The sequence below is a fragment of the Macaca nemestrina genome, chromosome 16, assembly GCF_043159975.1.
Source record: "Macaca nemestrina isolate mMacNem1 chromosome 16, mMacNem.hap1, whole genome shotgun sequence".
In the NCBI taxonomy this organism is placed as follows: Eukaryota; Metazoa; Chordata; class Mammalia; order Primates; family Cercopithecidae; genus Macaca; species Macaca nemestrina.
The window spans coordinates 89,630,815-89,658,346 of NC_092140.1; the positions used below are offsets into that span (position 1 = coordinate 89,630,815).

A 27,532-nucleotide genomic window follows, 5' to 3' on the forward strand; every position below is an offset into this window, starting at 1 on the left:
AATTTGGAAGGGACACAGATCCAAACTATGTCAAATAAGTGCCAGTGGCCTTGGGTAACAGGGAGGATGATGATGCCATTAATAGAAGGAATGAAACACTGGAGGAGGAGCTGGTATAAGAGGCAGTTTGTTGAGTTTGAGCCATGTTAAGTTTGAGGCAACATGCAGTGGTATCCAGAACAGCCTAGGAGAGAGGGTGTGAGTGAGTCATCCGCATATGTCAGATGATAGTTGAACCTGAAGCCATTAAACTGTCAAAGAGGAGGTTACAGAGAAAAGGAGAACCAGGAAATCTTAAGGCAGTGAGACACATGAGAAATAATGGGCATCACATATGACTGAGGAAACACAAATGGGAGTTGCTGTGGTAGACTGCCTTTTCAAGGAGCTGCAGCGAAGTGAAGGCCATAGACGGTAGAACAGGAAAGTAAGCTTAAACAAGTTTGATCATGTATCATTGAAATTAGTCACTTACTGGTTTTTTGCCCCATTTCAAACTAATAGCTCCAGGTTTTTTTTACCACCTCAGCCTCCCAAGTAGCTGGGACTACAGGCATGTGCCACCATATGAGGCTAATTTTTAAAACTTTTTTGTAGAGATGGAGTCTCACTGTATTGCCCAGACTAGTCTCAAACTCCTGAGCTCAAGCAATCCTTCCACCTCAGCTTCCCAAAGTGCTAGGATTATAGGGGTGAGCCATCTCACCTAGCCTTTTGCATTTGTTCTAATGGGTGTGATTAAAACGACATCACAGATACTAGTTAGTGAGCTTATTGTACCATAGAATAAATGATCTGGTTTCTCTCTACATTTATATATGTCTTATCTATAGTCACACTATGTTGTGTTACCAAAGCAATTTTACTATATCAAACTGTAAATATATTTGCACTTAAGACATAAGGAATTCACTCAAATACACCAGAGAAATTAAAAGTTGATGTGCAGTTTATTTCTGTATGAAATATGCACTCATGGAGCCATAATTTGCACAAAAGACCAGCCAAATCAGAATTGAATGGCATAATTTTGCTGTTTCAAATACCGCAAATGGCATAAAATAACATTTGGATTTATGCATAATTCTTAAATTTTATTGACACTCTATTTTTTTACTTAATTAATTTAGTAAACTTTAGATCCCATAATAAAGGATACTAAAGACCTATATTCCTATGATACATTTCATAGCATATCTATATTAGAATATTTAATCTGTCTATAAACATGTTCTTTATATGTGGTTCTAAGTAGCCCCTAATTCATTTTAAGCATCATGACACGATAAACATATAATATGTATGATAGGTACCGTCCCTTTTTATTCTTAGTGATGCAGAATATCTCTAATTTGTCCAAACCTATTTTATTATCTTGGTATTTTCCAAGATATTTGTAGTATGACTTCACAAAGGTTTTAAAATAATGAAGATAGGCAATAGGAACATTTGAGAAGATCTTAATATACAGGTAATTTGTTTTCAGTGAACTCTGGCCTCCTTCCGCCATCTCATACCTTATCTTTCACTCTTAGGTATTTTAAGTAGAACAGACTGAAATGTCATTGAATTTAACCTTCATTTTAACCAACTTTCTTTCACTTGAAATTTTAAAATACAGGGTATATTCAGTTCTCGAGGAGAAAAGATCCTTATGGCAGATGCTGATGGAGCCACAAAGTTTCCAGATGTTGAGAAATTAGAAAAGGGACTAAATGACCTACAGCCTTGGCCTGTGAGTATAAGAATGTAGTTTAAATAACATTCAGTCAAGAATGCAGGGGAGCTAAAGTAAAAGGAGAATTTACCTATCGGTTTAAAAACTGAGTGTTTTTGGTATGAAATACTTACACAAATGGTACAACCCCATAGAGGAACTTATCATTTTGTTACAAATGTTGTCTGATTTTATGAGATTCACTTGACAATTACTTATTTAATATTGTGGCCATTTCTCTCTCTTGGTTTCTGATTGCTTCTACCCAAGTTTTAATATTTATTGTGCATATTCAATTAAGGCTTTTATTTAAAAGTATAGCCTGAGTTCCAGGTAAAGATGTGAAATGAAGCTGGATCACAGAATCCAGTTTTTGATGAAACAAACAAAATCACAAGCAATAATCACTCAGAAAGGATTATTTGAAACTTCATGCCATAACTTCAAAAAGTGGAGGTTGAGGAAAGAAATAAAATCCTGGTGCCATTTCTACCTTTTAAAAGCCATTTAGAGAAATAAGATGAATTTATCAAATCCTGAGCGTTTGCCAAATACTTCCCAATCTGGAAAAAATGAATAAGAGAATGAAAAAGCACCCTTGGACAACATCAAACAATATACCTACCATCACACAATATGTCAGAATTTCAGCAGACGCAAGAAAACTTGCTGAGGTCTACTGTTTTTCAGGACTGTAAGCTAAGTTGGGGACACAGATCCATGTGACTAGATCCTTTCCTGGATGGAGTGTAGCTTGTGCAAGACATGTGACAAAATCTCACAAGACCAGGGAACCCAAGTAACCCAACAAAGCCACACAGAGCCCCAGGGGAAGGTCCCTCCTCCTTGCCTTCCCACCACCTACCCTCAAGTCCAGATATAATACTCAGGCCTTGAAATTCTAGTTTAGAGGGGGAAGAGGTAAAAGTATATCAAGGAGAATGTTCATTTACGGTAGGAGAGTTGCCCATGTTAATCATGACAAAATGAAAGAAATGGCAATCACACCAACATGTAATTACACAAAAAATTAAAGTTGCATACAAAAGATTAAGACAGTGTAATCCAAGGAAAAGGACAAAGTTACATGCAAGTATTTTGGCTAAAGAAATAAAACAATGAAAATAAGAATTTAGCAACACAGGTCTTCAAAGGTAAGATGACAAAACAACAAAATGGTATTAAAAGAAAAATTACAGCCCAAGTTTACATGCCTGTAATTCCAGCACTTTGGGAGGCCAGGGCAGGAAGATCGCTTGAGGCCAGGAGTTTGAGCCCAGCCTGGGCAACATAACGAGACCCCATCTCTATAAAAATAAGAGAAAAATTAACAGGGTATGGTGGTGCATGCCTGTAGTCCCAGCTACTCAGGAGGCTGAGGCAGGAGGATCATTTGAGCCCAGCAGTTTGAGGTAATAGTGAGCTGTGATTGCCCCACTGTACTCCAGCCTCGGTAACAAAGCAAGATCCTGTCACAAAATAAATAAATAAATAAATAAAAATAAAAATAAAAATTACAGAACTAAGAAAACAAATTGAGACCAAAATAAGATGAATATGTAAAACTGTCTATGAATGAAATAGACCTAGTTTAGAATTGAATATTATTACATATTTATTAAGATCCTATTTAGTATAGCAAAACCAAACCAAACACCACAAAAAAGTAAACATACAAGTGCCCCCAAAAATATTTAATAATAATTACAGAAAAACTCACTGCATATCTTTCTAGAAATATTTATTTAATTCCACACTTTGTGAAGTATTACATATCTCCCCCACCATCATCCATTCCCATCCCTCGTATTTCTAGCTGTTTTTTGTTTTTTTTAGGTGTTTTTTGTTTAAGATTCTAAGTGAATGAACTCTTAAAATTTCTTAAGAGAATTAGCTGTAAAGATATTCATACCATTGCTGTTCAGAAGAGTAGCACTAGCTGCATGTGGCTATTTAAATTTAAATTAAATGAAAATCTAGTTCCTCAGTTTCATTGGCCACATTTAAATTACTTGTAGCTAGAAGCTACCTTTTTTTTTTTTTTCTTAAAGGAGATAAGGTCTTACTGCGTTGCCCATGCTGGACTCAAACTCCATCCTCCTACCTCAGCTTCCTGAGTAGCTGGGACTATAGAAGTGAGCCACCATGCCCAGCTTGTATAGCGCTTCCATCATCACAGAAAGTTCTCTGGCTTATAACGTGATGTGAATTTATTATTGGATATGTTGTAGTTCACTCTTAGTAAAAAAGTATTTCATGTCCCACATCTTAGTAAATTATGATAGGCTAAAAGGAAAATCTAATTCATAAAGTTACTTGGTGTGATTTCCTTCTTCTCCCCAGACGACTCCAAGAGAAACTTGATAAATATTTCCCTTTCATTATCTTTCTAGAGGAAGCCATGAGTGGGAGGGAGAGCATAGGGCATCAGATTTTTAGCATCTGATTTTATCGTTCAGCAGTAGGGCAAAGAATTTAAATGATTTTGCTGATGTTAGGGAGTGAACCAAACAATAAAACAGAAAAAAAATTTGAACTTCATTCTTATAAATCTAGTTCCTTTATACTAGTCTGAAAAGAAAAGGAGTTCTGATGCCATATTTTTCCTTATAATCCCATTTACTACATTGTTACTAGAAACGTTAAGTTTTAAAGAATTAAAGCATGTGATTATCATTAAGCTATTAATTCATAGCCTTGGTTTTATAGCACCTTAAAGTATCCCTAATTTAAAAATGTCCCAACTCAATTGAATTAATTTGAATTAAATTTAGTAAGTTTTATTAATATGCATCATATAATACTCTTTGGAGGAGGTGGAAAGGAGGCAAATAAATGATAGGTGGTTAAAGTTACAAGATTCATAGTTTTTGGATCCACCCAGTGAAAAATGTCATGGTTCTGACAAAGCTTATAAACAGCCAGTCATTGCTCTCATTACATTACATTCTGAAGTTGACATGCATAGAGAAATTAGAAGAAATCTTCTTACTTATGTAATTCAGGTGTTGGAGAACTTTTTCTGTAGGACCATATAGTAAATATTTTCAGCTTTAAAGCCTGTCAGTCTCTGTGGCAGCTGCTCAACTCTCTATTGTAGCATGAAAGTAAACATAGATAAAATACATCCTTTATTTACACAAATAAGCAGCAAATCAGATTTGGGCTACAGGCTGTAGTTTGCTGACCCTTAAATCTAATTCAATCATTTATCCAATATTGGAAAGTTTTTACAACTACCTAGTAATCTTTCAGGCTCTGCTGCATAACTCTAGGGATGCCTAAGCAGCTCATTCTGTCTCAGCTCCACTGTGAAGTTCCTCTAGACACCAAATGCAAATACGTCTCCTTAATCACCCCCTTCCATTGTTTCTGTCTTCTGTAGCTACACAAAATTATCTACTGCACTTCTTTGTGACAGCCCTTCAGAGAGTCAAAGCTGTTTTCCATGTGTATTCTCTTTAGGCTGTCAGTTCTTACAGTTTTTTTGTTGTTTGTTTATTTGAGACAGTCTCACTCTGTCACTCAGGCTGGAGTGCAGTGACTCAATCTCGGCCCACTGCAAGCTCCGCCTCCCAGGTTCACGCCATTCTCCTGCCTCAGCCTCCCAAGTAGCTGGGACTACAGGTGCCCGCTACCATGCCTGGCTAATATTTTTTGTATTTTTAGTAGGGACAGGGTTTCACCGTGTTAGCCAGGATGGTCTCGATCTCCTGACGTCGTGATCTGCCCGCCACGGCCTCCCAAAGTGCTGGGACTACAGGCGTGAGCCACCGCGCCCAGCCCAGTTCTTACAATTTTTAAACATAGCATATTTTTTTCTTACAATTTTCCACTGAAGATGCGTCTGTTTGTGTGGATTTGGTTTCCACATTACATTGTTACTTCGTACAGGTATATAATTTTCCACTGAAGATGTGTCTGTTTATGTGGATTTGGTTTCCACATTACATTGTTACTTCGTACAGGTATTGCCAACAACTCTTTTTCCTACTCATTGCCTTTGAACTTTGTCTCTCCATCTCTGTACTGGTGTAGATTTCTTTCTGTGTTCTTTTGCTTTGTTTTCAGGAATGGAATTGTGGCTAGTTATCTCCTAATAACTTCAACTTGTTAAATTTCCGTGTCTAAAGGTGTAGGTTCTTATTCTATCTTTAGGGCAATAGCTGTTGTCTCCATTCATTTAAGCCACAAATTTGATAAGCATGCCTTGCATGTATTTCCCTAAGCCCTAATAAAACTAGTGACTGAAATAGTTCAGAAAATAATGAAACAGGAACATGGGTTTCGGAGTCAAGTCCTATAATTACATGACTGTCTCACTAGATGGCAGTCATTAGCTTAAGTGTCTTTTACAATATTGTTTTGACCAGTTTAAGTCATTTCTTTAGTACGTTTTACAGTGGTTTCTAATGTTTTCTTTCTTAGCTGATTTTTTTTAAATGACTACAAAAAGAAATATGTTACTCCTTGCTTGTATTTCCTCTTAGAGTAACCAGGTCACATGTTCTGGTCTGATGATTCTTATACAAGGTCATCTTACGAAAGTTGCCTACAATTTCTTTTCTGAAAATAAGTGCTCTTGTAAGCTTTTAAACTACATGTACATAATTTAAGTAGAGCTTTGTATAATACATACAAACAAAATAGGGCATTTACATTTTCATACTAAAAATTTTATTTTATTTTATTTTTGAGACAGGGTCTTCCTCTGTCACCCAGGTTGCAGTGCAATGGCACAATCTTGACTCACTGCAACCTCTGCCTCTTGGGCTTAAGCAATTCTCGTGCCTCAGCCTCCCGAGTAGCTGGGATTACAGGCATGCACCACCACGCCAGGCTATTTTTTGTGTTTTTTGGTAGAGATGGAGTTTCATTGTGTTGGCCAGGCTGGTCTCAAACTCCTGGACTCAAGTGATCTGCCCGCCTTGGCCTCCCAAACTGTGGGGATTAGGGGCATGAACCACCATACTCAGCCAAAAATTTTATTTGTATTTTACTTGTATTTTCTTTTCCCACATCTTTATTTTTTAATATGCAAAGCTGTCCTCTCAGATTTTCAGTTTCCTAACCGGTAGTCTACCTCTTTTTTAAAATATGCTTGTTTTTTAGTAATTTTTCTAAGCAAACCATATGCTGGCCAGGCATAGTGGCTCACATCTGTAATCCCAGCACTTTGACAGGCCAAGGTGGGAGGATCACTTGAGGCCAGGAGTATGAGACCAGCCTGGCCAACATAGCGAAATCCCATCTCTACTGAAAATTAGCCAGGCGTGGTAGTGCACACCTGTAATCACAGCTACTCAGGAAGCTGAGGCATGACAATCGCTGGAACCTGGGAGGCAGAGGTTGCAGGGAGTTGGGGTTGCGCCACTGCACTCCACCTTGGGCAACAGAGAGAGACTGTGTCTCAAAATATAATAAAAATAAATTTTCAAAAAATAATCCCAAAGTGTATAATCACTTGTTCAGTTGCTTAACTTTTCTAAATAGAATCAAAAATCCCTAACAGACAAAATAAATGCTAAAAAGTGTGTATTTCATGATCATAGAGTAATTTCTCAGCCTGTGACTTAGGTTTTAAATTATTTTATTTATTTATTCTTATTATTTTTTGAGACGAGGTCTCACTCTGTCACCCAGGCTGAAGTGCAGTGGTACAGTCTTGGCTCACTGCGACCTCTGCTTCCAGGGTTCAAGCAAATCTCGTGCCTCAGCCTCCCGAGTAGCTGAGACTGCATGTGCAAACCACTATGCCTGGTTAATTGTTTGGTATTTTTAGCAGATGGAGTTTCACCATGCTGCCCAGGCTGGTCTTGAACTCCTGACCTCAAGCAGTTGGCCCTCCTTGGCCCCCCAAAGTGCTGGGATTACAGGCTGAGTCACCATGCAAGGCCCTTAAATTCTGATTTAGACATAGCTCTAACAAGCTTAGTTTTTAGTTTTTTTAGCCCACAGATGACTAGAATTAATGGATATGAAAAAGATACGGGTAAAAATTACATTAAGAAGAACCAGCGGAAGCAGATCTTAACCACACACACAACTCAATCTGCCGTGCTGGGCTGCTTACTAATGACCCTGAATGCTCTTTTTCTCTAATGTAGTAATCCTTGGCCAGTTGAACTTTTGCATACCAATGATTCATATGTGCATGCATAGTTTGGTTCCTTAAAAGAACATGACAGTTAGTCCTTCTCCCCTTTTGTGTGGACCATGTGAGCAAGTCTAAGAAGCTGGTATGTTTGTTTCACCTCTCAATATATGGGTAGAAAACCAGGCTTCCAAAAGAGAACTCAACCTCCAAAATCATGTGTTTTAGAGACCAAGCAGTTACACAGACATTTTGCTGAGCTCTTTGTGAAATCAAACAAATAAAAGGACAGCAAAAATAAAAGGGCAGTCTTGAAAATGTAAAAAGCAGTAGACTGTATAGAAAACTTTGGTGAGAACCTGTCTTAGCAGATCTCAAAGTGTGTTTCCCAAATCATTGAAGGTGGCTCAGGACTGAGGCTGCCTATCAAACCGGGGATTTAATGCCACCAAACCCAGTTAAGAGGTGGATATCTCCTGGAACAGGAAACGGTAAACTTTTCCTGTGAAGGGCTAGAAAATAAATATTTCAGGCTTTGTAACTCACATGTGGTCTCTAAAGCAATCCTCTTCTTCCTCCTCCTTCTCTCCCCAGCCCTTTCATAGCTCAAACGCCATTCAAAAACAGGCTGAGTGTAACCCCATAGGCCACAGATTACTGACCCCTTGTGCTAACCACAAAATAGTTTTAGAAATTTAGTATCCCCATGATTGTCATGAGAAAATGCTTTAAATTTAAAAGAGTGCCAGGCACGGTGGCTCACGTCTGTAATCCCAGCACTTTGGGAGGCCAAGGTATGTGCATCATTTGAGGTCAGAAGTTCGAGACCAGCCTGGCCAACATGGCAAAACCCCATCTTTACTAAAAAGAAATACAAAAACTAGCTGGGAGTGGTGGAGCGCGTCTGTAATCCCAGCTACTAAGGAAGTTGAAGCATGAGACTTGCTTGAACCCAGGAGGCAGAGATTGCAGTGAACCGAGATCATGCCACTGCACTCCAGCCTGGGCAACAGAGCGAGACTGTCTCAAAAAATTTAAAAAAGGAAAGTATATAAGATTTTAGAATGACTTATATCTGAAAAGATGAAAATTTTGGTTCTTGAAGTGATATTCTCCTGTTTGGTAGAAATTTGTTCATGTAGAGAAGTTCATGCCTAGTGATGAGGCGAAGTTGAGGTATATATTGTGTTGGTTAATCACTAATTCTCTGTCCCACTGGAACGTAAGCTTTGCTAGAAGAGGGGCCTTATCACTCCATCTCCAGTGTCTAGAATACTGTAAATAGTAAGGACTCAGCAAATATTTGTGGAACAAATGAATACTACTGTATACATTTTCTAATGGGACAGCCATGTTACATTTAAAAATAGTCATAAATGATACCAAAAAGGCAAATTCTCATAAGGGAATAGATAGCTAAAATAAGCCAAATTTGTGTAACTTCTCATTTGTAATTTAGGAAAACACTGAAGAAATAGGTGGTCAACTGATTGAAAAAATGCTGCCAATGTGGCAAATGATAAAGAGAGAAAGGATGTAGCATTCAGATGTATGATACGGATTTTGTTTCATTTTTATTGTTTATTTTTATTTATAATATTTTTATTATAAAAGCATCGCTAAGGCATTGTAAAAAGATTAGAAACAGCCTAAAGAAGGAAAACAACCAACCATATCTTATCACCCAGAAAAAACTGCGTTAATACTTTTTTAATGGACCATTTCCTCCGAATATTTATATTCTAACAATGTAATGGGGTTTTGAATATACTGATATAAAAGCATAAAGATCCTCCATGGAATAGTTTATAGTATATAAGGAAAAACCCTGAGAAATTATTTGGGTCATGCTCTTATTTCTGAACAGATTTCAGCATGTGTAACCATCCTATATAGATACATGTTGACATACTTTTTATTTTTTCTTTTAACTTTTTACTATGAATTTTGAACATAACCAAAAGTAGAGTGAATAGTATAATAAACGTTTGTCTAACTTCAACAATTACCGACATTCTGATGTAGTTCTCTGTCTTTTTTTCTTTTTTTTTTTTTAAAGACAATTTTATTGGCCAGGCGTGGTGGCTCAGGCCTCTAATTCCAGCACTTTGGGAGGCTGAGGTGGGTGGATAGCTTGAGCCCAGGAGTTCGAGACCAGCCTGGGCAAAATGGAGAAACCCCTTCTCTACAAAAGAATATACAAAAATTAGCCAGGTGTGGTGGCGGGCACCCTAGTCCCAGCTACTTGGGAGGCTGAGGTGGGAGGATCACCTGAGCCTGGAAGGTAGAGGCTGCACTGAGCCGTGATCATACCACTGCACTCCAGCCAGGGCAACAGAGGGAGACCTGGTCTCCAATAAAACAAAAAAAAAAAAAAAGAAAATTGTTTCTTACAGTAATACTATTTGGAGAAACCTTAAGAATTGCTACAGTTTAAATATATTCAGTAGACTGGCTTTTTAGTTGCTATCACAACTTGAGAAGCTGTTTTATGCCATATGAAATTTTGAGTATTCATTTTAACCATAACACCATCATAATGCTTCTTATGGTAGAGCCTTTTTGTACTGTAATAAAAAATAATTCACCTTTCCTCAAATGAATGGGAAAAAGAATGAATGTTGCCAAATTTTTGTGTTGAGTCTGTGCAAATTGATACAATGTTTTATAGAACAAGTTGAAAATATGAATCAGGAGCTTTAAGTAATTCACATCCATTGACCCAGCCTTGAGAAATTCATCTTAAGGAAATAAGAATATATACAAAAATAAATTTTCGAGGATTATTATCTGTTTTGTAAATATAGCTTTTTTTAAAAAAAAAAAAAAAGGAAAAAATTGAAAACAATTTAAAATGTCCAATGTTAAGTTATACTAGTTAAATTCATTATTGTATGGGATGACTATTCATTATGCATAATTAAATGAAAAATGTTTTTTGTGTTTTTTTGTGGGGTTTTTTTGGTTTTTTGTGTTGGTTGGTTTTGAGACAGAGTCTCACTCTGTTGCCAGGCTGGAGCGCAGTGGCGCGATCTCGGCTCACTGCAACCGCCACCTCCCCAGTTGAAGCGATTCTCCTGCCTCCACCTCCTGAGTAGCTGGGACTATAGGTGCACACCAACAGGCCCAGCTAATTTTTGTGTTTTTAGTAGAGATGGGGTTTCACCATGTTGGCAAGGATGATCTCGGTCTCCTGACCTTGTGGATCTGCCTGCCTCAGTCTCCCAAGGTGCTGGGATTACAAGCGTGAGCCACTACACCTGGCCTGAAAAATGGTTAACATTGTGATATGTATGGGTAGATGTGCAATAACATCAACACATTATGTATTGTGTATAATAATAGAACAGTGCGTTAATATTGGTTGTCACTGGATGGGGGATTACGGATATTTTAAATTTTTTTCTTTAATTACTTGTTTTTAACAGTGTATCTGTATTTTGAGAAAGAAATGGTTTTTTTGAAATTAAAACTTTACTTTTTAAATAAATACAACTTTTTCTTTACTCAGTACTTTGTTTCATATACTTTGTTTCAGTACTTTGTTTCTGTTTCTGCTCATAGGGTGAGTATGACTAATTTTACTATCTGATTTTTCTTTTACTAATTTCTAAATTGATTCAACTTTATTTCTATATCTCTGCCTCACTGGAGCCAGAGTTGTCTTTGGAGTGCCTGTGCCAATTTTTGTTTCCATTTCGGTATGTGGAAACTTTGGATGTGGAATTCAAATAGGCCTGGGTTCAAATTCCATGTGACTTTGGGTAAATTAATCCATCCACCTTCACATACCTCTTCTGTGATCTGTGGATAATGGGAGCCCATGTTCATAACTCTGAGGTAGTGATTAAAATGAGAAAATGTGGCCGGGCACAGTGGCTCATCCCTGTAATACCAGCAGTTTGGGAACCTCAGGACAGGCGTTCGAGACCAGCCTGGCCAACATGGTAAAACCCCATCTCTACTAAAAATACAAAAAATTAGCTGGGCATTGTGGCACACACCTGTAGTCCCAGCTACTTGGGAGGCTGAGGCAGGAAAATCACTTGAGCCCAAGAGGTGGAGGTTGCAGTAAGCCAGAATCGCACCACTGCACTCCAGCCTGAGCAACAGAGGAAGACTCCATAATAAATAAATAAACAAATAAGGAAATGTATGTCAAGTGTTTAGCATGTGTTCAGCACTCAACCAGTAACTGTAATTATTAACATTTATCTTTTTTCTTTTTTTTTTTTTAATTGAAACGAAATCTCACTCTATCATCCAGGCTGGAGTGCAGTAGCACAATCTCAGCTCACTGCAGCCTCTGCCTCCTGGGTTCAAGTGATTCTCCTGCCTCAGCCTCCCAAATAGCTGAGATTACAGGCATCCACCACCACACTCCGCTAACTTTTTTTGTATTTTTAGTAGAGAAAGGGTCTCACCATGGTGACCAGGCTGGTCTTGAACTCCTGACCTCAAGTGATCCTCCCGCCTGAGCTTCCCAAAGTGCTGGGATTACAGGCATGAGCCACTGCACCCGGCCAACATTCATCTTTGTGCTTGATATTTTTTCATCAGATCCAATTCTGTTACTGTTTATGATTGTTAATATAAATTAGCTATATTTCTGTCTATTCCTTCTCTCCAGTAAATTGTGTGAAAATATTTAACTTAAAAAGTACTGAGGACCGGGCACAGTGGTTCATGCCTGTAATCCCAGCACTTCAGGAGGCCATGGCATGCGGATCACCTGAGGTCAAGAGTTTGAGACCAGCCTGGCCAACATGGCAGAACCCCGTCTCTACTGAAAATATAAAAATTAGCTGGGTGTGGTGGTGCGTGCCCGTAATTCCAGCTACTTGGGAGCTGGGACAGGAGAATCTCTTGAACTCAGAAGGCGGAGGTTGCAGTGAGCTGAGATTGCGCCACTGCACTCCAGCCTGAGCAACAGAGCGAGATTCTGTTTTAAAAAAAAAAAAAAACAAAGGCCAAGCACAGTGGCTCATGCCTATAATCCCAGCAGTTTGGGAGGCCAAGGCAGGCAGAACATGAGGTCAGGAGATGGAGAGCATCTTGGCTAACATGGTGAAACCCCATCTCTACTAAAAATACAAAAAATTAGCTGGGTGTGGCACCATGCCTGTAATCCCAGCTACTCGGAAAGCTGAGGCAAGAGAATTCCTTGAACCCAGGAGGTGGATGTTACAGTGAGCCAAGATCTTGCCACTGTACTCCAGCCTGGGCAACAGAGTGAGACTCTGTTTAAAAAAAAAAAAAAAGTACTGAGGAAGATGATTGATTTAGCATTTATTTCTAGAAGATAATACACCTCTTACCACTTTTTTTTTTTTTTTTTTTTTTTTTTTTTTTTTTTTGAGACAGTCTCACTGTGTCGCCCAGGCTTGAGTGTAGTAGCATGATCTCGGCTTGCTGCATGCAACCTCTGCTTCCCGAGTTCAAGCAATTCTCATGCCTTAGCCTCTCAAGTAGCTGGGATTACAGGCACCATGCATGACTGATTTTTGTACTTTTAGTAGAGATGGGGTTTCACCACGTTGGCCAGGCTGGTCTTGAACTCCTGGCCTCAAGCGATCCCACCTGCCTCGGCCTCCCAAGGTGCTGGGATTACAGGCATGAAGCACTGCACCTTTTTTTTTTTTTAAATGAGTTTGAATCTCGTTCTGTTGTCCAGGCTCGGGTGCAGTGGTGCCATCATGACTCAGCCTCAAACTCCTGGGCTCAAGCAATCCTCTTACCTCAGCCTCCCTAGTAGCTGGGACTACAGGCACAGGCCACAACACCTACCTCACTTATTACCACTTTTAAAAGTCAACTGTCATAGTAACTTAAATATTCATTTTTAAAAACCATGGGAAATTCAGTTGTACTCCAAAAGAGGTTTAAAAGAAAGAGACTCCGTGTCTACAGACATTTGGCAGTTTTTAAAACAAAGATATCTTTAGTTTTTGAAGAACAGCTAACTTTTTGAAAAAAACGTTTAGATTAATTCTGCCTGATAATGAGATTGGTATCAGGGATTCAGCTCTTACATCAGAATTCTTCAGATACACAAAACTCTTAAAAGCTCTTGGGGACTTACGCTGAGATGAAGGATTTTGATTTGTTTTTAGTTTAATTACGTGTTATTTTAACTCTACTCATGAATCTTCGAAATGTAGAAGTATGTTCTTTTTTATGTATTGCTCAATAGTGTTGTTGCTCTTTTCAAGTTTAAAGTTAAAACTGATTTGCCACATGCTATTTGAACTTTTAACATGCTTCCTCTCTAAGAAAATCATTCTCTCCCTTTCTGCACAAAGTACCTCTGCCAGAAAAACAAGGGAAGAAATTTTACTACTAAAGAGTAGGCAAAGCATATAACAGAATTTTTTTCTTTTTCCTGAGATGGAGTCTTGCTCTGTTGCCCAGGCTAGAGTGCAGTAGTGCAATCTCAGCTCACTGCAACCTCTGCCTCCCAGGTTCAAGCGATTCTCCTCCCTCAGCCTCCCAAGTAGCTGGGACTACAGGCACACGCCACCACAGCCAGCTAATTTATGTATTTTTAGTAGAGGTGGGGTTTCGCCATGTTGGCCAGGCTAGTCTTGGACTCTTGACCTCAGGAGATCTGCCCGCCTTGGCCTCCCAAAGTGCTGGGATTATAGCTATGAGCCACCATGCCCAGCTGAGAAAATTCTTCTTTTTTTTTTTTTTTTTTTTTTTTGAGATGGAGTCTTGCTCTGTTGCTGAAGCTGGAGTGTGATGGCGCAATCTTGTCTCACTGCAACCTCCACCTCCCAGGTTCAAGCAGTTCTCCTGCCTCAGCCTCGTGAGTAGCTGAGATTACAGGCATGAGCCACCACGCCTGGCTAGTTTTTGTATTTTTAGTAGAAACAATGTTTCACCATGTTGGCCAGACTGGTCTTCAACTCCAGACCTCAGGTGATCTGCCCACCTTGGCCTCCCAAAGTGCTAGGATTACCGGCAGAAGCCACCGTGCCCAGCTGAGAAAATTCTTAAAAGAAAATATGGATAGCTAAAACATCCCCCAAAAGTTTTTTTTTTTTTTTAATTAATAAGTTAGAATAACTAGAACTGACAAGAATTTGGTTTAATAGTCAATATCATACCAGTTACTGGGAATGTAAGGAACCTTTTTTTTTTTTTTTTTTTGAGACAGGTTATCGCTCTGTTGCCCAGGCTGGAGTGCAGTGGTTCCTGCCTCGGCCTCCAAGTAGCTGGGACTACAGGGGCACACCACCATGCCTGGCCAATTTTTGTATTTTTAATAGAGATGGGGTTTCGCTATGTTGCCAAGGCTGGTCTCAAACTCCTGGTCTCAAGTGATGCACCCACTTTGGCCTCCCAAAGTACTTGGATTACCGGTAAAGAACCTCTTAAAGGAAAATTTGGCCCATATGCATACAGACTTTTAACTTAGTATTTTATATGTACGTCTCTCTCCAAAGAAGGAAATCTAAAATACAGGTAGAGTTTTATAATCAAAGATGTTCTTTCAGTTACCTTTCTATAACATAAAATTAGAAAGGACAACAAATAGGCAAATAGTCAAAGTAATGGTAAATCTGTACATTAAAATATTGTATAGCCCTTACAACTGACATGAAAAAGAAAAACTACCATGCAGCACTGTTATGACAAATTGTTGAAAGGTAATCCAACCTGAATCTTATCAAGCCTCTGAATCTAACTACCAGTTTAGAGGAAGTACAGGGGACAGAAGGACATGTTAAATGTCACCATGGGGGTGCAGTCAGCAATATCTGAAACGTAGGAAACTCTAGAGCAAACAATGTGGTTTCTTCAACAAGTTACAAGAAAAAAAATTTAAAGAGGTAGGGAGAACCCACCGATAAAAGAAATACCAACTGATTTGGATGGATGGATGGATGGATGGATGGATGGATGGATGGATGGATGGATGGATTTTAGAGAGAGTTTCACTCTTGTCTCCCAGGCTGGAGTGCAATGGCGCAATCTCAGCTCACTGCAACCTCACCTCCTGAGTTCAAGTGATTCTCCTGCTGCAGCCTCCCAGGTGGCTGGGACTACAGGCATGCGCCACCATGCCCAGCTAATTTTTGTATTTTTACTAGAGAGGGGTTTCACCATGTTGGCCAGGATAGTCTCGATCTCTTGATCTTGTGATCTGCCCACCTTGGCCACCCAAAGTGCTGGGATTACAGGCATGAGCCACTGCACCCAGCCCTGTATGGATTTTATTTGGCCATTCATTCAAACAAACTGAAAACATATAAGAGATAATTAGGCAAATTTGAAATCTGTATATCTAATGGTATTAAGGAATTATTGATGTTTTGGGTATCATAGTGGTATTATGATTGACATGTATATGAATTTGTAACATATGATGTCTAGAATTCATTTCAAAGTAGTCTCAGGTTGGGTGGGGTGGTGGTGGGGGGGCTTTACATGGAACAAGATTGGCAATGTGTTGCTAATTATTGAAGCTAGGTAGTAGGTATGTGGTGCTTCATTTTCCTGTTCTTTCTAGTTTTGTGTATGTTTGAAAATACCCATAATAAAAAGTATAAAAACAATAAACTTTAACATGAAAAAACTAGGTGAAAAAGAACATGACATACATGAGTAAATTTGAGCTATGGTTTTTTTTAATGTAAAGAAAAAAGAATACAAAGAAATGTACACAGTTTAAAACAGTAGCTGCTTTTAGGTAGTGAGATAATACATGAGTTTTCTCTTTAAAATATTTATCATTTATATATGTAAATTTATATACTTGCAAATTTTTTTATAATGAGTACTTTTAAATTTATTTTCATTAGTCATTCAAAATTCAAATGGTATAAGAAAGATATACAGTGAAACTAGCTCCACTTTTCATCTCTCAGTTACCCTCAAAAATAACTAGTGTTACTCATTTCTTTTATTGGAAAGATGCATACTGTTTATGTATTCTTTTTAAAATTGCAAAGTGTGATACTATACACTGTTCTCTTGTTTCTACTTAACAATGTATCTTGGAGATTGAACTACATTTATGCATAAAGACCTTCCTCATTCTTTCACATCTTCATAGCCAGTCCCTTCAGATGGACATGCAGGTTTGCTACTTCAAATACTGAAATGATTAACCTCTATGAAAGTCATTTTACACATATGCAAGTATATTTATCAGAAGAATTGTTGGAATTGCTGGGTCACGTTATATGTATATTTGTAATTTTGATAACGTTTCAAATTGCTGTTGCTAGAGAGTGTGCAGGCACAGTGTGGTAAAAAAAAAAAAAAGTATAGGTTTTATTTGCATTACTCTTGGTATAAGTGTAATTGAAGATCTTTTCTTTCAGTTGCTCAAGAGCTATTTTCACTTCCTCTTTTGTGTACTCTGTTTCTAGTCTTTGCCTCTTTTCCAACTGTATTTTTGGGTACTTTTTAAAATAATTAGTAGATGCACTTTATGCATTTTGGAAATTAACCTTCTGTCTGTAGCATAAATTGCCAATATTTTCCCCCAGTTTTTTTGTCTTTTAGTTTTGAATATGGTTGGATTTTTTGTTATTTTGTCATACAATTCTTTAAAATGTTATTATCAAATTGATCAGTCTTCTGGTTTTTTGTACTTGTGCCTTCCTTGAGATCATTTACAAAATGATTTCTGATATTTTACATTTAAATCTTTGATGTATCTGGACTGTATCCCAGTATTCAGTTAAGAAGCTCAAGTCCAACTTAATTGGGTTTCCAAGTGGCTATCACTATGTCCCACACCATTTGTCAGTTCATCTTTTTCCCACTGACTTAAAAGGTCATCTTTATCATATTCTAAGTACTCATATGGCTTTGTGTATGTGTTTCCTGGCCTTTCCATTCTATCCATGGAATTGTCCATGGATTTGTCTGTTCACATTCCAGCACCTTAGTTTGAATTATTGTAGCTTTGTCATATATTTTTAAATTTTTTGTGATGAGTTCTTCTTTACTCTTGAGTTTTCCTGGCTCTTTTCTTATTTTTGCTTCTCTTTTAAAAAATTTTTCATTTTCTCACAACTATACTAACAAGGACTTTTTTTTTTAAATGGTAACTCTAAAATCAGCTTGTTTAACTCAATTAAAAATCATTTTGGTATTTTTATTGGTATTAATTTAGGAAGCATTGACTTTTTAATGCTGTTATTATATCCTCTCATCCATCATGACAAGACCTGTGTGTTTAATTCTTTTGTTTTCCTTGTTAGCATTTATGTGTTTTGTGTATTTAGATCTTGTCTAAACTTTCTACATTTCTTATAAACTTTATTTCTAGGTTTTTCATTTTTATTGATGTTATAAATGCTGTCTTTGATTATATCTTGTGATTATTGTTTGTACATGTGACGTCTAAAGTTTTGTATATATTCATTTTGTGACTACTCATCTTTTAAAGTTCTTTTGTTTCTAATATAGTTTTTCAGTTGCTATTCTTTGATTTTCAAGGTATATAATTATGTCATCTACAGATAACCCTTTTCTTTCTCATGCCACTAATTTTTCTCTCAAATAATATAGTTTTTCACACAGAAAATATGATTTAAAGTTAAGAATTTTAACATAATGCATGCCCCTTATATTTAGCCCTATTTAAGCAAAATTTAGTGTCCTGTTAGTAAGTATGATTAGGCTTCTCAAAGTTGTACATATTCTGAACTCTTCAATAAACCTTTAAAAGATTTTTAATGTCAACTTTTTTAAAAATCAGTTTCTAAAAATGAGACATTCTCATTGAAAATAAATATTTTTATTAGTGATATTTAAATATTGAAAAACTATCTCTGCTTTTTTCCTCAGAATCAAATGGCTATAGCATGTGGATCTCGAGCTCATTTGGAAAAAGAATCAATTGCTCAGGTGAGACTTCATTAATTGGCATGGGACAGCCAATTAATTGGCTTTTATTTCCTTTTTTACATATATATTTGGCAAGAAATTGGCTTTTCTGTCTAATCTCTTAAACATGAGGTTCCTTTCAAAAGAAAATGATGTTTTAATTGTGGAAAGCTTATGAAGGATTGGCACATTTTAGAATTGATTTTTTTTTAAGGGTATACAAGAGGATATGGATTTCGCTTTGCCTTAGGATGCAAGCAGTTCTTTTTAATATATTTTTAAGACAAAGAGAATCTGTTCAGTTATAAAACAAACTTCTAAATTATGCTTTTTTCTTTTTTTTGAGACGGAGTCTCCCTCTGTTGCCCAGGCTGGAGTGCAGTGGCATGATCTTGGCTCACTGTGCAACCTCCACTTCCCGAGTTCAAGCAGTTATTCTGCCTCAGCCTCTCGAGTAGCTGGGACTACAAGCACACACCGCCACACCTGGCTATGATTTTGTATTTTAGTAGAGACAGGGTTTCACTGTGTTGCCCAGCCTGGTCTTGAACTCCTGAGCTCAGGTAATCCGCCTGCCTCGGCCTCCCAAAGTGCTAGGATTACAGGTGTGAGCCACTGCACCTGGCATAAATGATGCATTTTTTAACCAATCAACTTGCCTTTATTTTTTTCTAACATTGGCACAGTTAAGTGCTTTGTTTTGAGTTTTATTCAGAGTTTAAATTTATTTTTTAACCTCATTCCCCTTAGAAAAACACTATGCTGTAAAATTTGACAAGTTTGCAACTGCCTTTTTAGGGTATAAAAATGTCACTAAAGATGTTTAATTTTTCATTTTGTAGATTATGCTAGAAAAACTAGAGTAACAATTTCCCAGGTCACTCTTATGCACACGAGGCTTTGAGAACCAGTGGAATAAAAGGTTGAACCTTTCCCCCAATGATTCAGAAAAGAGATACGTAGAAATTTTAATTTTTAAAAAAGATATATTGATGACAGAGTGACAAAACCTTTTAAGGATTGTATTGAAGTACAGAAGCCCATACTCTCTTTTTATTTTTTATTTATTTATTTTTGAGACAGAGTCTTGCTCTGTCACCCAGGATGGAGTGCAGTGGTGCAATCTCAGCACAATGCAACCTCTGCCTCCCAGGTTCAAGCGATTCTCCTGCCTCAGTCTCCCAAGAAGCTGAGATTACAGGCACGCACCATCATGCCTGGCTAATTTTTATATTTTTAGTAGAAGGGGTTTCACCATGTTGGCCAAGCTGGTCTCAAACTCCTGACTTTAGGTGAGCCACTTGCCTTGGCCTCCCAAAGTGCTGGGATTACAGGCATGAGCCACCATGCCCCGCCTGTTTTTGTTTTGTTTTGTTTTGTTTTGTTTTGTTTTTGAGATGCAGTCTAGCTCTGTCAACCAAGCTGGAGTGCAGTGATGCAGTCTCGGCTCACTGCAACCTCTGTCTCCTGCATTCAAGCGATTCTCCTGCCTCAGCCTCCCTAGTAGCTGGGATTACAGGCATGCACCACCACACCCAGCTAATTTTTGTATTTTTAGTAGAGACGGTTTTGCTTTTCATCTCGAACTCCTGACCTCATCATCTGCCCTCCTTGGCCTCCCAAAGTGCTGGGATTACAAGTGTGAGCCACCACGCCTGGCCCCTTCTCCTTTTTTTAGAAGTAATTGTTTTACTAGCACCTAGTCTAGTATTCTATGTATCCTAGAGATTCTCACTGATGTTTAAAAAACGTTAATCTGTTAACCATACAGAATAGCACACTCCTAGGTATTTAAAATGGGAAGAGAGCTTGGAATTAATCCAACTTCATCAATTTACCAATGCACAGGGGATAAGAAAAAGAAAAGTATGTGTCTAAGATGTTCAGCACATTTTATATATGTGTGTATAATTTTAAAATAACATATATGTATACTTATAAAATAGTATATATATAGATAGATATAAAATTGTAGTAGAAACTATTAAATGCTAAATTCCCACAATAGGAAATAGAGCTATAGCCCTAGATTAAATGTGCAGCCAGTAAAGCTGATGATAATGGAGACTATTTAATAACATGGGATAAAACCTGAAATATTAGGTTGTTTGTAGAAAATAGTGTGATATTATAAATACAGTTACCTGTGTTGAAATAACAAATAGGCCAGACACAGTGGCTCACACCTGTAATCCCAGCACTTTGGGAGGCTGAGGCGGGTGGATCACCTGAGGTTAGGAGTTTGAGACCAGCCTAGCCAACGTGGTAAAACCCCGTCTCTACTAATAATGTAAAAATTAGCCGGGTGTGGTGATCCCAGCTACTTGGGAGACTGAGGCAGGAGAATCGCTTGAACCCGGGAGGCAGAGGTTGCCGGTGAACTGAGATCAGGCCACTGCACTCCAGCCTGGCTGACAGAATAAGACTCCTCCTCAAAATAAAAATAAAAATTTGTTTTTGCACACAAAAACAGCTAATGAAAATAAACCAAACTAATTTAATGGTTTTGTAAGTAAATTTTTTTCTTTTTTTTTTTTAACAAAATACATTAATTAGATGAAAAAGGATAATCTACTTGGTGTAGGAAAAAAGATAGTTTGGAGAAATAGATAGCCAAAGACAGACTTAGGAGCCAGTGAGTAATACAGCCAAGGGATAATCCTTGTATTTGTTGGTGGTGGCTGTAGAAAGGAGCCATGTGTTTTGGTTTTGTTTTTCATGGTGTAAATTCTTTTCACTTAGATCTTGCATTGGTTGAAAACTCTGAATTTTTCCTAGAAATACACTGGTATTTAAATGAGACTATGCTTTGGTCTAAATATTTTACCTAGTACTGCTCTTAGCCAGGTATCAAGGGATCAATTGCAGGAGCCACAGATTTATAATTTATCTTGTCTCTATCCATCCATTCTTTCATCTCTAAAATCTAGTGTTTGATTTAGTGCTCTTGGGTTCCCACAGAATTGGCTGCCATTCTGTAGAAAGAAAGGATAACCTGTGATACTCACTAGAGATCATTGGTTGTCTGCTGCAGATGCTGTGACAACTGCTGCTCAGTAGGCTTGTTCAAGTCCAGCCTATTCTTACAGAACCATACCTGTCTCATAAAAGGTTGTCTCCAAGAGGCACCGGACATGCATGTGCCTCATGTCCAGAAAACTGCAGCATTGCTTTCCATTCCCCTTCATGTGCTGTCAGTAATATAAACCCTTGCATGGTGGTCAATCTGTGGACAATGAGAAAATTATAAACGAACTAATCAGGATAACATTCAATAGCTTATTGCATAATGTTCAGAAACATCTTTCCTTGATATTTTTCTACATTTCTCAATTATTCTACCACCTCTTTTACTTCTCCCTTGGAAGACAAACATGACCCTGCCCTGATGGAGTCTTGTATCATCCTTAAAAGTGCTTATATTCCCATGTGTTCTGTACAACGTAATGTTTATATACTGCCTGGCTATTCTTGAATTTATCATTTTAAAAGGATTCAAAAATAGAATCCATTAGTGGTTATTTAATGTTTTTAGTTTTTGTTTAAAGAGTCTTTGCTTAAGTCCTGGGACCTCTTTGAACTTCTTATTTTAAGATAATGAAATTAGCAGTCAGCTTTAAATTTCACCCAAATTAATTTCTTGTTTACATTTTATAAACATTGAAGATATTAGCGTTAACACTGAAACAGTTAAAATTGTTTTCCTTAATGTTTTAAATGGCCATTTCAGAAGATCATATAAGCCTACTATCTTTTAGTAGCTTCACTTAACTAAATAAGTGTATACTATATTTTAGGTATCTTCTAAATTTTAAGAGATTTTGCAAAGTTCTAAAAATAAAAACAAGATTCTCTTGTTTGTGGCTAACCTTGTTAAGCTTTTAAATATGTTAGAAATCAAATAACTTAAGGACTTCATGTGAACTCTACATTTTTCTGCTTTTTTAAAAAATAGCCATTATCCTAAAACATACAAACAAAAATGCTATAGTAACATCCAAGCAAAAGCAGTCATGAATAGTTTTATTTGCTAACAAATAAGCTCACTCAAATCACATTAAAATCACTCAAGGAGAATAATTTATAGGTGTTGTTATTCTACCTTTAATTTTTATTTTTCTATCTTTCAATTTCTGTTTGTTCCTTTCCTAAGCGTAAGTGCTCTTTTGGAGGTTTAATCAGTCAACCAGTATTTATTGGAAGTATTTTATATGGAAGGCACTGAGCAAGCTGTTGTGAGATTCCTAAAGTATTTTAAGATGAGGTTTCTGCCCTATCTACTTAGAGAGGTAAGATATATTTACATCAAACCATAACTAATGATTCTAGATGATAAATGAGAAGTGCTAGATCATTTTTAAAAGTTTATTTTACATACCTTATAGATAAGTATTTTATTCTTCCTTTCCTTCCTGCCCTTTTTAATACATAAGTAAAATTGTGGTCAGGCTAGTAAGCTTTCAAGCTTTCTTCCTTTATGAAAAACATTATTGAGTTCCTGTTATTTTCTGTGCCAAACACTTGGCTATGTTCTTTAAAATAATCTCATTTAATTCTTATAATAACTTTGTGAGGTAGGCATTATTCTCGTTTTATCAGTGAGGAAATGGATTTAGAGGGTTGAAGTAACTTGTTCAAGGTCACCCTGCTAATTAGTAATGGAGCCAGGATTCACATATAGGCCTGCTCAGTTTGGTGCTTTTTCTTTTCTTTTTCTTTTTGAGTTGGAGTCTCACTCTGTCACCCAGGCTAGGGTACAGTGGCACCATCTCGGCTCATTGCAACCTCCACCTCCCAAGTTCAAGCAATTCTCCTGCCTCAGCCTCCTGAGTAGCTGGGACTACAGGTGTGTGCCACCACACCTGGCTAATGTTTTATTTCTAGTAGAGACGGGGTTTCGCCATGTTGGCCAGGCTGGTCTCGAACTCCTGACCTCAGGTAATCCACCTGCCTCAGCCTCCCAAAGTGCTGGGATTATAGTTGTGAGCCACCACACCTGGCCTGATTTGGTGCTTTTTCTGTGTTATTCTGTTCTACTGTGGTTCTATTTGATGATGATAGAAAAAGCCATGCAAAGGAAGAATGATACTAAACATTATAATTTTGAAAAGCAAAAGCCAAAAGGAGGAAGGGACCTTTATCCTATAGTATGAGATATTAAATGTTCTTATAGACTCTGAATAGGTTGCTTGTATACGTTAAGTAAAGCATCATTACTTGAGTCTCTTGCCTTAACTAAGGAACATTTTAAAAGAGCCTGTCTTAAAGGAGCTGGGTGTAGTGGCACATGCCTGTGATCCCAGCTGTTCTGTAGGTTGAGGTAGGAGGATCACTTGAGCCCAGGAATTTGAGGCTGCAGTGAGCCATGACCACACCACTGGACTCTAGCCTAGACAACAGAAGGCATCTGTCTCTAAAAAAATATTTTGTTATTTTATTTTTTTAAAAGATCCTATCTTTTATTAAATCTTGAATATGAAAGTCTGGAATACAGTGATAATAATCTTATGTTCTTATGTTTTAAAGTGTACAATGTTTTATGAATAATGGAATATTGTTACTACTAATAAAATTAATCACAATGGTGAAACTTCAGATGGGATTAAAACCTACTTAATTTTAATATCCAAAGTATTAAAGAACTCAATATTTTAAATGTATTTAATTAGATCTCTGGCATATTTAGAAAGACCAGGTGTTTGTTTCAAACTCCTTTCTAGTCCATAACCTTCATGATACTCTATGTCTTCTGTCAGTATTCTCACTAGTTAAGTATCACCTGCAGGCTTGTATCTGTGTTTTATTTTGTCAATACATCCTGGAAACTGACATCTTTTTTGAAACTGAAATGTAAGTGGGGCAAAGCAGCGTAAAATATGTAAGTCAACAAGATGTTCTCCTTGCTCACAGCAGCCCCTAACCTGTTTCTCCTGGTAGGCTAAAGCCCTGGCCACTCACAGTCTTGTGATTTTTCTTGTCTGACTTAACCTCCAGGAAATGAGTAACTGCTTCCTAGTGCCTCTGCTCTGCTCCAAGAAGTAGGCATCCTTGCTGTTTCTTTAATGTACTTTGCTGGTGAAGCTCATGGAACAGTGGTGTTCTTATGTAAGATCTACCAGTCAATTAAATATTAAAATACAGTTGTCTACAACCAGGTGTTTTCAGTGTCTCCTTTACAGATGAATAGAAAAGTCATTTATATTTTGTCTTTGTTTTCAGCGTTCTTACTTCCGTACTCTTCTCATGTATGGGTTCCACTTTCTGGTGTGGTTCCTTTGTGTCAAAGGAATCAGGGACACACAGTGTGGGTTCAAATTATTTACTCGAGAAGCAGCTTCGCAGACGTTTTCATCGCTACACGTTGAACGATGGTAGGTTTCTGACTGGAATGTATCCAGTCTGTCTTATTACCCAGCCATCATTCTAGGTAATGAGAAACAGCCCTGTATATTTATAATGAACATGTAGATTTAAACAAAATTGACACTAATGTATGTAAACTTGATCTTGCCTTTATACTTTTCCTGAGTTGGATCTTATTTTGAAAATATACAAACCCAACAATATAGTATAAACTTATGTGTGTTCACCCTAATTGTAGACAGTAGAAATTGAATGGCCTGAAAACATTTTTTTTTTCCTTAGACTTCCTTTTTTTTTCCTTTGAAGAAAAGAGAAAAAGCTCAGAAATATCAGAATCGAATAGGGCACCCATTTTCTCTTTTCATCCTTCTACAGGAGATGATGTGTCTTTTCTAAGGCCGATCTTTTGACCTCTAAATCTCCTTCCACCTTGTCAAAATGTAATCCTGTCCATGTGTTTCATCTCTTGTGTATTCAGCCTTTTCCCCTCCATCACATATTTCCCAGAACCCTCTCCATTGACCCTGCTGTGCCCTTCCAGCTCTAGCCCCTGTCTCCTTCACAAGCAACCTTCTCTTGAAAAAGTGGTTTATATTCACTGGCTTTGTTTTCTTGCTTCCCACTCACTCCTCACCCCACCTTCTTCATATGGATTTTCTCCCATTCCTCATCTTTTTTTTTTTTTTTTTTTTTTTTTTTGAGATGGAGTTTAGCTCTTGTCACCCAGGCTGGAGTGCAGTGGCACAATCTCCGCTCACTGCAACCTCTGCCTTCCGGGTTCAAGTGATTCTCCTGCCTCAGCCTCCCAAGTAGCTGGGATTATAGGTGGGCGCCACCACACCCCGCTAGTTTTTGTGTTTTTTACTAGAGATGGGGTTTCACCATGTTGGCCAGGCTGGTCTTGAACTCCTGACCTCAGGCGATCCGTCCAAAGTGCTAGGATTACAGACGTGAGCTACCACACCCGGTCTACTTCATCGTAACATCTAGCCACCTCTGTGTCATTGAAGCCAGTGGTCATGGTAAATGATCACCTGTCACACTTAACCCATCAGCAGCATTTGATACTTCTGACTCTCTTTTGAAATATACTGGAGATACAGGTGGCTAGCGCTGCCATACAGAAGCTAAAACCCTGACACCAGCCCTGACATTCTCCATATGCATATATCCAATCCATGACAGGGCCTGTTGATTTAGCTTTTATGTTCCCCCATTTCTCTCCATCTCCACCACCGCCATCCAGAACACCATCCTTCTCCAGACCACCATGCTGTAGCCCACAAGGTCTTCGCAAACTTAAGTGTGATCAATCATATGCACCTCTTCTGCTTATAATTCTTCATGGGCTTCCCATGGTCTTTAATCTGGCCCCACCTGTGTCTCCTCCACATGCGGACTCTTTTCTAACCAAGCCCCTTCTCACCTTCTCCTTCAGATCTTCCTTAGGGTAGCCTGCCCTCAGTCTCTAAATAGAATATAATTAGCTCAGGTGCCCCTAATTATACCCTGTTGCAGTACCATGTGCTGGTTTCATAGCACCTATGACATTTGTAGTTTTTTCTTACATTTGTGTAATTACTTAATGTTTCTTTTCCTCAATTAAAGCATAATCTTTCTCCATGAGAGCAAGAGTCACATTTAATTTTACTTATTAGTATATCCCGCTATCTATTAACATGCCTGGGTACATGGTAGGTACCCAGTAAATACTGTTGAAAGAACTAATACTTAGTCATGGGTTCTTTGTGAATCCTGTTCATGTTGTATATCTGCATGATTATGCCAGCATGTGTCCATTTTCATACTCTACAACTTTTGTGCATCTGTTTTCAAAGACCTGTTGTCTTCCTAGAAATATATGCCATATAACCCCCAAAATATTACTTTTAAAAATGTACTTTCAGAATTATCATTCAGACTTTTTTAAATCTTTTTTTCCTAGATTAAAACATTTTAAGTAGTGTACCTTAGTGCCAAATTTAGATATGTGTTTTTATTATGTTGAAAAATAAAATAAACTGATAGTTAACAGACTCCGAAATCAGAAAATCTAATTTAAGAAACAACTCTAGAAGTAAAGCCCTCTGTCTGCATTAGCTATTTTTCAGTCAGCTGTTGCCTCCAGGATGAGGGTCAGAGATGCAGGTTCTTTGTAGTTTGAAAGGAAGAATTTAGAAATTGAGAATACTGTTTTTCATTGTTGAGGATCTTTCGTTTTTGTTGAAATATATAAAAGGTTAGGATTGATAACTTAAAAATCATAAAGCTTCCCTGTCAGGATTATTCTAGGGCAGCATTGTTTAATAGAAATGAGACAGAGGCAAGGCATATATGTAATTTCAAATTTTCTATTAGCCACATTTAAAAAGTAAAAAGATGACTCATGCCTGTAATCCCAATTCTTTGGGAGGCCAAAGTGGGGAGGACCAGTTGAGGCCGGGAGTTCAAGACTACCCTGGAAAACATAGCAAGACACTGTCTCTCGAAAAAAAAAAAAATTTTAATTA

At 37.7% G+C, this 27,532-nt stretch overlaps 1 protein-coding gene across 1 annotated transcript in view; it reads left to right on the plus strand.

Moving 5' to 3' along the window:
* LOC105486038 (ALG5 dolichyl-phosphate beta-glucosyltransferase) overlaps window positions 1-27,532 on the plus strand; it is a 50,912-nt gene that overhangs the window by 12,359 nt on the left and 11,021 nt on the right. The window contains exons 6-8 of the mRNA XM_011748699.3: window positions 1,622-1,735; window positions 18,621-18,680; window positions 24,879-25,030. Coding sequence (XP_011747001.1) covers window positions 1,622-1,735; window positions 18,621-18,680; window positions 24,879-25,030 — 326 coding nt within the window. The remainder of the gene's footprint in view (window positions 1-1,621; window positions 1,736-18,620; window positions 18,681-24,878; window positions 25,031-27,532) is intronic.